An 11,395-nucleotide genomic window follows, 5' to 3' on the forward strand; every position below is an offset into this window, starting at 1 on the left:
TCAAGCTAACTCTGTGATGCCAATTGGATGCGCCCAAATAAATATTGATGAGGTGCTTGGCGGCCTTCTGGTTGAGCGGAGTTCTTTTCCTCTAAAATACCTTGGGGCCTTCTGGTTGAGCGGAGTTCTTTTCCTCTACGATTGCCCCTATCGGTTCGAAGATTGGACATTCAGCACCATGAGGACAAAGTGGCAGGCAAATACCGACTTGGAATGGAAAGTTTGTCACAACGGTAGGGCATACCGGCACCGTCCTTGTTAAGTCGGCCCTTACTTCCCAACCGATTTACCACTTGACTTCACTCATTGCCCCCCGGTCACCTTGCATAGCATCAAGAAGATTGAATGGGCTTTCTTATGGGAGGCCACCGATAAGGGTTCCGGTGGCAAATGTAAAAGTCAATTGAGACACGGTTTGTAGGCCCAATAATATGGGAGGCATGAGCATCCTCAACACCGAGTTCTTTGATAGAGCCCTTCGGTTGTGTTGGCCAGGGATTGAATGGAAAGACCCAAATAAGATTTGGGTGGGATTGGGAAACCCATGCAATGAGATGGACATGGAGCTCTTTTACGCCGCCACTACAATATGTTTGGGTAATGGAGAGAAAACCCATTTTTGGGAGATGCTATGGCTTCATGGTAGGAAGCCTAAAGATGCGGTGGCCCTTATCTTCATTATCTCTATAAGGAATATATGGAATGTTAAGCAAGCTCTTCATAATGATGGATGGATCTCAAAGATCAACATGATTGCTGCGGTTTCGATGGATCTGCCAATACCTTGTGCATTGGGCTTTAATTTGGCAAGTCAACCTTCAAGATGGAGTGGGAGATGATATCTCTTGGAGTCCCCTTTGCAAGCGTGTCCCGAGTCGGTGGACCACCTTTTCCTTCATTGTAGATTTACCACCAGGCTTTAGAGGATTGGCTCGGGCTCCACTTCATTGACCACCAAGCATGGACGATGCACACTATCTTCTCTTGGTGGAGCACCATGACTAAACACAAGGATTTGGCCTCCATCACCCTCCTTGCATCTTGTGAAATTTGGAATGAGCGCAATGCCCGCGTCTTCAAAAACAAGCATGCCCCTTCTTCGGTGATTATTGGGAAGATCAAATTTGAGTCGAACCTTTGGATTTGGCCGGTGCGAAACAGTTGAGTTATTTGATGCCGCGAGAGTAGTTGATGTTTAATATCGCACTTTATTTTTCTTGTACTTTACTCTCTTAATAATTAATGAAAATGGGCAAAGCTTTTGCTTCTGCAGAAAAAAAAGTTTCACCTGAAATCAAGATGTTGATGTGGTTAGCTGCTTGTAGTAGTCATTTTCGAGGTGTGTCATCTGGAGGATGGATCATGGAATGAGACAAACTGATTCACAGCCTGGAAGAGAATGCACGCGCGTGAAGCATCACGACACCATTTTATCTTGTGTAGTTGGTGGCTGTTGTGCCTTGGCCTGACTCTGCTGGAAATTTATGAAGCGTTTGGACTGAGTGTCTTTTGGATGTCCATAAATTCCTCTACGGTCGGTCTTTTATTGTAGTTTGTGACAAGAAGATGGGTTCACTTACCATGGCACTATATTTCTGTATTTTCTCCAATCCGATTTCAGGACTCACTTACCGTATTGTTTACTTGCATGATTTCTGTCAGGCTTCAAAGTACATAGTAGAACTACATGCATGGTTGACATTTGGTTGTCATGTGATCTTTCTAGCTTGGGGTGTCAATTTTTTTTTTTGAATTACAGGGAGACATCTCCTCGGTTTCATTTCATAACAAATGAAACCATAATGTCAAACTAAGTCTTTTAAACATCCAAAACGAAAACTACCACGACACACCCCCTTAGGCACAGCCCGTTGGCCAAATCCATAGAATTACAAACCATCACTAAGCAAAAGCCTTGCCAAAACTCACCACCAAAAGCTAACAAACTGACTACTAAAAGTTTTTAAAAGAGTAAAACGCTTGGTGGGTCATGAAGTTGCCACGGACGATCGGATTAGTCAAGAACTGGGAAAATGTTAAGTTTCGGTCACGAAGTTGCAGCGTGGCCACACATTAGTCGTTTCGGCACGACCGTCGTTAAGTCGCTGACATGGCGCCGTTAGTGGTCATGTGAGGCGCGCGTGCAGCCGTCCCAGAGCCCAAATTGTGCAGAAAACACCTTCGTCCTCCATCAGACACGAACAGAACAAAGGGAGAGGCAGTGCCATGGCGATTTGACCGTGCGGCCAAAAACTTGATGGAAGACATTGGCGGCAGCGGCCGGGGGTTGCGGAGGAGATCGATGGCTTCTCCAGCCGTCGATTTGATGCCTCCGCGTCTTAGGCAGCGCGGCGCCCCTGGCCCCGAGTACGGTTAGTATTCTATAAGCATATCCTTCGATTTGAAATTCGTGGTAGATTTCTACTGTACGTTGATTAGATGTTCTTTGCCCTAGTTTATCTTGGTATTTGGGCTAGGATTTTGTCATCTGTGCTGAATTGACTGATTTGTTAGGATCTGATAAGAACTAGGGTTTGAGCCACATAATTGATATAAATTTCCTATCTTTTTGCGTTGCAACAAGGGAGGAAGAGGACCAGAAAAGAGCAAGATCATGTTGAAGCAGCTGACCAACCCAAAAAAGCAAGAAGGACAAGAAAACCTAGTCTCAAAGTTCAAGAGCAACAAGAGGCGGCAAAGGCGTATGAGAAATTGAGGAAGAAATCTACAACATTTGATGAGAATGGCGATATTGATGATCCAAGTATCCTAGCAGTAAGTGCAATTTAAAAAAAAAATAGCTTGCTTGCTCTAGTGCAAATTTAACTGGTTTGATCTATGACTATAATTGCAGCACATCCATCAAAAACATCTTGTTCGTGCTCATGATCCATCCCAGCTCAAAAACACAATTGTCTATAAGTTGTCACACGACGTAAGTTACCGAATCAGTTCTTATTTTAATTTTATTTTTTCCCAATGCAATCGAAACTAAGCTACAAATGTACCGCATCTTATTTTCTTAGGCACCAACAAGGGCAGCTTCTGTTCATCGACATGAAGATATGCCAGAGTCCTCTTTTGTTGCTCAGTACAGAGAACAAATTTCTGGACCCGATAGAAGAACAATGGCCTTGGCATCTTGGAGAGCAAAAGCAACAGCTGCCCTTGCTGCAAGAGGAGGAAGATGTGCTGGAAGAGGAGGAAGGGGCAGAGCAAGAGGAGGTAGAGGCAAAGGCAGCAAAAAAGGAAGAACAAATGCAGCAAAAGGTGTACTAGCTGTGGGATGAAGGACAAGAGAAGGAGCCAGAAGAATACCAGAATATTGAGGTCAACAATACACAAAGTGCATCGGTGATAATTCTGATGAAAACTGATGTATTTTGTGGCAAGAAAGCTCACGTAATGTTCGTTTAATCTAATGTTAGACAGATTGTAGTCCTTTTGAGCAATGGCAACAAAGGTGTTGCATCAAGTTGCAGTCTTTTTAATCAGATGATTGTTCTTTTGATTTGATGTTATATTACTGTCAGTTTGTATTCCAAATGTCAATGTTCTGTGCAAACTTCACTCCAATTACAGTGGAAATGCTGTCAAAATTTTGTGCAAATTTACAATCGAAATATGGTAAAAATTGTGTGCAAACCTACAGTAGACATGCTTTCAAAATTATGTAAAAACTACAGTCCAAATGCTGTCAAAATTATGTAAAACCTACAGTTCAAATGCTGTCAAAATTATGTGAACACTACAGTTCAAATGCTGGAATGACAATTGACAACTGGCGTTAGCGACTTAATGGCAATCCTGCCGGAATGGCTAACGTGTCGCAATGCTGCAACTTCGTGACTGAAAGTTAGCATTTTCCAGTTCGTGACTAATCCGCTCGTCCGTGGCAACTTCGTGACCCACCAAACGTTTTACTCGTTTTAAAACTAGGAACTACCACTAGCTCAAACACCAGCCACCAGGCTGGGGGAAACATAAGGAAGCCATCACAACACCATATGGATCGACTCGTCCTCCTCATGGTGCTCCTGCAGGTAAGCTAGGGAAACTCTTCCACCATGCACCATTTTTAACGCAGGAGCCCATGACAATATCCAATCAAAGCTGGTGCACTTCAGCTTGCCACCAGCTTGAGGGGAGATTTAAGAGATGTCATCAGGAGATCTGTGAACAAGTCTACCTCTTTTCAATGGTTTTGAAATACCCTTTTTTTTTAAGATTGTCTCTAGTCATAATTTTATTCTGCGAGCGCACCAAAAAAAGACCTGCACTATAGGAGCAATTTTAAGTTTCCGCACAACGGGAAGAAACACATGAGTCACTCCTTTGGATTTAACTAGAGCATACATTGATTTAAAAGAATAAACTGCATTAGTCTCATAATATCAGATAAGCCGACCCTCTTCTCTAGTAAAGCTAACAGTATTAGAAATAGCTACCAGTTCATGCCATTGAGCCATCATCTCTCTAGAGAAGGTTCTTCTAAAATCACATCTTAGATTTGTCTCATCCCACATATTAGCTATAGTCTTGGTCTGTTGATTAGATACAAAATAAATATCCTACAACTTAGTAACTAGATTAGTATTACCAAATCATATATCTTTCCAAAATCTGATTTTCCTACCATTTTCTACCACCTATTTATAACCAAATTTGACACCCTCAAATGCCCACATGGCCACCTTCCAAAAATTAGAAGGTAATGTATCATGACAGAACAGTAGAGGATGCTAGAAGCTGGACATGGATTTGGTGCACATGGGCGCCTGTGCTTCCTTCACTTTCAATTTTTAAAAATTGCAAAACCTTACACTTTTATGTTTAAAAAATTATGGCATTAAATATGTAGATAGATATGTTCATCAGAAGTGTATGCAAAAAACTCCCGGTAAAAATTACATTAAATTTTGGAAAATACATTAAATTTTGAAAAATACAAAAAACAAATTTCTGACAAAGGGATACACTATTGTAATACTATTTACTACCATTTACTGTCAAAAATTTGTCTTTTTTATATTTTTTAAAATACAATATATTTTTAACGACACTTTTTTGCATACACCCCACCCGTATATATCTATCTATATATTTAACGTCATGATTTTTTGAAACTTAGAAACGTGAGATTTTAAAAAAATTTAAAATCTGAAAGTGAGGAGAGCATTGGTGCTCATGTGTCAAAAATACTTTCCGATGCTAGAATCCATACTAGTCGTATTATATTTACTAAAAATATTTTTTTTCAAGGAGTACCCTCACCATGTATATATCTTTTAACCGAGGACCCTATCAAACACGAATTTAAATCTCAAATCCTTTTCTCATACACACAGAAGGCCGCTGGGGTGCCAGTTTCATGATGCGTGACTTAATTTATAAGATGATGCTCGTAAATGATGAAAACTTCACATTTATTCCGACTGAATATTTAAGATGATGCTCATAAACGATGAAAACTTCACATTTATTCCAACTCAGATGACTTACGAAGGATGGGGTTATAATCACTTGATTTTGAGCTCAGTTTTTTCTTATTTTTTTTTAGCTCAGTTGCTACTAATGGCCGGCGATGAAACCAACCACTCGCGCCATGAGCTCCACCGCTTCCCGGCCGCCGTGGTCCTCGATGAAGAAGCCGTGCCCTTTGCCTTCCGACTCGAACCACTCCACGTCCCCTCCCCACCCGCTGGACTTCACCGCCTCGTAGTACGCCCGGTTCCTCGGACGCCGCGGGTCCTCCGACGCCGCGCAGACCAGCATCCTCTCGCACGGCAGCGTCCTCAGGCTCGGCGCGCCGGCGGCCAGCGGGTTCATCCTCGGGTCGTCCAGCCCACCCCTCGCTCCCGGGAAGATGGCCGCCCACCTTTTCTTCACACTCACCCTGTATTCCTCTGCCTCCGCGTCCAATTTCACTTCGCCGCTGAACGAAGGGTGAAGCAAGATCACGCCCTCAACGCGCAGACCAGTCAGGCCGGCGGCGATGGCCATGTTGTGGGCTATGTTCCCGCCAGCGCTGCAGCCGGCCAGGAAGACGCGCCCGAGGTCGCCGTGCTCGGACAGCCACGGATCGGCGGCGCCGGACACGGCCCAGCTGAGCGCGGCCCAGGAGTCGTCGTAGGCCGCCGGGAGCGGGTGCTCGGGAGCGAGGCGGTAGTCGACGGAGACAGCGACGACCCGCGCGTTGCCGGCTAGCGTGTTCATGTAGCGGTGGTGGCCAGGATAGCCGGGTGACCCGACGATGAAGTAGCCGCCGTGGAAGTCGACGACGATCGGGAGCTTCGTCGTCGCCGCGGTGGCCTTGATGTCGCCTCCGGATTCAGCGGTACGGACGGCTGGTAGGTAGAGGCGGACGGAAACGCCGGTGGCGGCGTCGATCACGACGTCTTTGGAGGTGACGCCGGTGTCGGCGTCGAAGCCGGCGGGCACGGTGTCCATACCGCTCAGACGGTCGATGTGGCCGTCCTTGTATAGTCGGAAGCATCCGGCGTCGAACACGATCTCGGTGCTCACGGAATCCATCTTGCAGCGCCTGTGAAGCTAGTACTCGATCGTGGCCAGAGGCGAGGAGACCGGTGGTTTGGTGGAGCGCTGGAGGCGAGCAGGAAGCGAGGAACTGCAGGGCCCTGAGGACGTGAGGCCAAGAGGACCCGGGTTATCTTCGAAAGTAGAGTTTGTCCGTTTGGTTAACACCAAAAATTAGTTGGCCGCAGCAAACTACTCCTACAGCTGGGCATGGGCAGCCCTGCCCCGGACGACCCGGCCCGAAAATCCCGGCCGAGACGGGTCAGGCTTTTATTTCGGGCTGGATTTGGGTCTGATTTTTGAGCCTGAATGTCAGGCCGTGCCGGGCTCAGGCTTGCAGTTTTCGCACTTTAGCTAAGATTCTGGCCGGGCCGGGTTTTTGCTTGTTCGGGCCGGGTTCGGGCTTAATTTTTAGGCCCGACTGTCGGGCTGGGCTGGACTCAGGCTTAGCATTTTAGGTTCGGGCTGGGCCAGAAGCCCGCCCCAGCCCAAGTTTTGCCCAGTTGTCTAGAGTAGATCAATTTGATAAGGTAAACATGATCTTGTTTGTGTAGTGAAAATAACGCGTTGGATATTGAAAGCTCGATCAGGTCGTTCTTATTTGTGTTCCACTAGAAAGAGAGATAGTTTGTAGATGCTTTCGTTTGTACCAGTAAACTCAGTTTTTGTTTAACCGCGGTAATGATTCTGAGCGTGAGAAAAATTTGCTGAAGTTGGAACAAAAAAACAATGAAACATTTCAAAGCAGTAACATTCACCAACAGGGGAGATTGAGTACTCAACTAAGGCAACACAAATAACATTCATCCATTTATCCACCATATTGACCTGCTATAGGCACAAAATTCATTTCATGAACAAAAAGAAACAATGGATCACGTCGTCAAAACAATGACAAGGGGCGATCGAGTACTCAATTAAGGTGACACAAATGCGTAGTAACATTCATCAGCCTCTCATCAACCGTATATCGCACATTCCACTCTGGTGGCTCGAGCGGCTTATCTCGTGGAGTCTCAGCCTCGTCATCTAGGTCATGGGTTCGCCATCCGGATTATCAGAAAAGATGTGGCTACGGAAAAAAAAAACTCAGCGTTAACGCATCCATGTCATCTCCCCGAGCCTTAAAAGGAGCAACCTTATGTTAGCCAAGGGCCGATTGAACACCCAACATGCATGTTCTCATCTTCTTCGCCGCACTTCTTCTTGGAGGATGCATCACCGTTCTCGGAGGAAATCTTCTTACCACCGGGTCCGCTGACGCCGGAGGTTGTACCCACCATCCTGACATCCTTGTGATGACTAAACTTTCTAAACTTGGACCTGCGCAGGATGGCTCCATAGCCCGACATTGGGCCACATTTTATCTATGCCCACACAATTATGACCTTAAAACTAGAATTTTCTCACATTAGTTCTATTACCATAGTTGTTGTCATTTCATCGGTTGTTTCTCGGCTATGTATTTTTTTTGGGCGGCTTATTGCCCTTATGTTCATGTCGTCGTGTAGTGTAGTTTCATTTACTAAACTTTGCTTATTTACGATTAGCCATTTCTTATTGAATAAATATTTAAACAATATACAATCATACAATGTAGTTGCAAAAATTAACCATATAATAATACATATTAGTATTTTGATACAATCCATACAATATATAATTTTAGTTTTTACCATGCAAGATGCATTTATATCCAGTTTATAGCATATACCATGAGGAAAATGGTGTTGGTTGTTAGTTTTTCAAGGTACGACATCTTAATAATATTCTCTTAAACCAAACAAGTTTAGACCCTAAAAATACTTCTAAAATACATATGTGCATCTTCATATGCTAATTTATTTCATTTAGATGAATTGCAAAAATATGTATGTGTCTGTGACTATTTTAGTTTCCCTTAATATCATGTCATAGAGCTCATGTCTGGTAGAGGTTTCTAGATTGCACAGGTGGCTATATAAGCTTAATTAAATAATGATGTTTTATTGATTCTTTCATGCTAAATATGTCTTCCGTGGTCAAATGTTCAACGTTGAACATTCAACTTGCATCTTACATGCACACATTGCACTTGCCCTAAAGTAGGATTGCTCGGCCCAACTCAGACATAGTGCTTCTAGGGTTTTTCACTTGGTTTGATAAGAAACATGCATAAAATGCTTGTTTGTTTTCTTATCTTTCTTTGATTTAATTCTTGCTAAGAACCAATTCAACCCTAAAGTTGAGAGTGAATCTGACCACCACCTTAACTTACTTAAAAATAATTCAGATGATTAAGATTTAAACATTAACAATTTGATTTGGAAAATCATGTTTATGTATACGCCATGTCTATATTTAATGTCCCTTACATGATTAAATAAAATATGTTTAGTAAATACACATTGGGCCTCAATAATCGCCCCCCCCCCCACCCGCCCCAAGTTGAGAGCCATTATTGTCCTTCAATGCATGAAGTTTTTTCAGGGTTTTTTGCATTGGAAATTTTTTTCTCCTCATTATCTGTGCTTTTCTACAAGAAACATTTATTATAGGGAAGTTGGTCATTGGTTTTGTTAGAAATAGAAAATAGTTATTCTAGCACCAAGGCTGTAGGAGACTTGGAACATACTTCCTTTGGGAGAGTGAAGGATCAAGGATGTCAAACATAGGGAGAATGTGTTAAAATGCAACTACGAAATTTAATCTTTTGTGTTGATTTTAGGGAAAGTCCATAATAGGTTCAATAAAATGCAACTAGGTAAAACAATCCTATATAGAAAAGGGCTCGAGATAACCAAAGGAATCGGCATGGAGACTAAGATGATATATATCCAAATGTTTTAAGTCATTCGCCCTGACTCTAATCCCCATTGGAGAGACCATGGCACACAAATTCCACACGAGGTTCCTTCGGGTCTAGCCTTCTTTCCAACCAAGTATTAGCTCAGCCCACTAAGAGGTAGACCTTAAGGCGCCCCCAACTCAAAAACCCTGCGGGAAATCATATAGATATCCACCTTGGCTTGCTAGGTGTTTGAGAAACAGAGGTATCAGTTTGTGGCCAAATCGGTTCTAATTCAAATTTTGGCTCCTCTAGGGCTGAGAAAGCGAATGAATCCATCTTGGATGCTCTTGACGGAGCGTCATATGATTCAGATGTTGTGGAATACTGGCGATGATTTCTGCACCAGCGTAAAAAATGGAGTTAAGGGTAACGCACCACCATCACCCACCGCCCAAAAAGTCTTTACGACTATGACAGAGATTGGTGGGGACGGTGACAACACTCCGCGGTTCGAGGATCCGATTAGAGCAGCAGTTGGCTAGGAGGACGAGGATCCACCACCTCCGCCAAGGCCCGAGGACGAGATTCCCCTTGGACCCTCCAATGCACAAAACCCTTTCACCACTTTAGAAGATCAGATTTATGGCAGCTTGCTCGCAAATCCTATCACACTAGAGTGCGTCAAGGAAGTGACAAAGCTCAAAGGGATGCATAAGGAACTTATTGAGGAGGCCAAATGCATTGCAGAGACTAGCGCCGATCTGATCAAATAGAAGGCGCAAAATGAGACAATGCTCAAGAAATAAAAAAAAAACTCGAATCGGGAGTATAAACACATGATCGGCAAGAATACTGAGGAGTTAGCCAAAGAGCCCAGGGTTACCCGAAACATAAAACTTAACGCGGCTGGAGATGTTGCACCTCTCACCAAGGTCCAGGTGTATAAAGTGGTATGCATTGATAAATCCGGCAACCAGGTCATGGCAACACCCAGCAGAACGTTCCACACATTATAGAGAAATTGTTTCTCAAAATTAATGTTGTTCTAGGAAACCATGAGTACCATAATTGTTTTTCGAAGTCGTGCTACAAGCGGAGATTCGGTTTGTTTCGTGAAAAAGTGGTGTCTAGTGAAAAAAAAACCATTTTACTGCAAGATGGTTGGTTATATTTAATATGTTGGAGTCGATTTAGGAGTAATTGATTTTCATGGAAGTATTAAACACTCTACTGGTGGCATTTAAAGATGTGTGTCAGACATAAAACATCTTGTATCACCACTAAAGATTGTGAAGTGGTGAAAGGGTTCGATTGATGAATTGTACATGAATCAGACATTAAAGATGTGTGTCAGACACTAAACATGAGGCTTAGGCTGCTCATAGTGGGGAATAACTTAGACTAGTAACATATGCCATGTTACTAGTCTAGGTTATTATCTTCATAGTGGGTACTAACTGGGAGTGGTGTTTTGGAACATGGGTGGATATGCTCCCTATATTTTGAAATGCATCTTACATACATTTTAAAATTTTAAAAAAATTGAAACTAAAAGTTCGCACGTACATCTTCACGTGCTACTTGCTCACAAAGTCGTTTCATAAAAAATCGGCTTATCATGTGACGTGTGTAAAAAAGATAAAATTCAGTGCTAAAAATAATGCTTTTCAGAAGATAAACTTTCTCTTTTTATATAGACCACACAAAATATTGGTTTTTCGTGAAACTTGACGAACGCACGTATATTATAGAGATGTACATGTAGAATTTTTCTTCTTAATTTTTCGACATTTCGAAATATGATTTTTTGGTAGAGGGAGCATACGCACCCGGGAGCCGAATTGAATTTCCGGTACTAACTTATATATGGTGTCATGCATTGTGTTATTTATTATGTTGTAGACTCATTTTGCCTTGGGGTGTGTGATGTTATGGTAACATAGTTAGTTACCACATCACTCTCTTTCTTCATTTATTCGCATGTCATATCACCAAAATGCCTTGAGATATGTGATGTTACTAGCTATGTTACTCCTACTATGAGTCTTATATTTCTCCATCCCAAAGGTTAAATTTATATTATTTTTA

The 11,395-nt window shown here is 42.9% G+C and overlaps 1 protein-coding gene across 1 annotated transcript; it reads right to left on the bottom strand.

The window, feature by feature from the left end:
• Positions 1-5,409: 5,409 nt before the first annotated feature.
• LOC124654152 (tuliposide A-converting enzyme b3, amyloplastic-like) lies at positions 5,410-6,660 on the bottom strand. The gene has a single exon (XM_047193183.1). It carries the CDS (start codon positions 6,532-6,534, stop codon positions 5,572-5,574), a length of 963 nt encoding a protein of 320 aa, XP_047049139.1. The 5' UTR covers positions 6,535-6,660; the 3' UTR covers positions 5,410-5,571.
• Between the last annotated feature and the right edge of the window lie 4,735 nt (positions 6,661-11,395).

This window comes from Lolium rigidum, chromosome 5, assembly GCF_022539505.1.
Source record: "Lolium rigidum isolate FL_2022 chromosome 5, APGP_CSIRO_Lrig_0.1, whole genome shotgun sequence".
NCBI lineage: Eukaryota > Viridiplantae > Streptophyta > Magnoliopsida > Poales > Poaceae > Lolium > Lolium rigidum.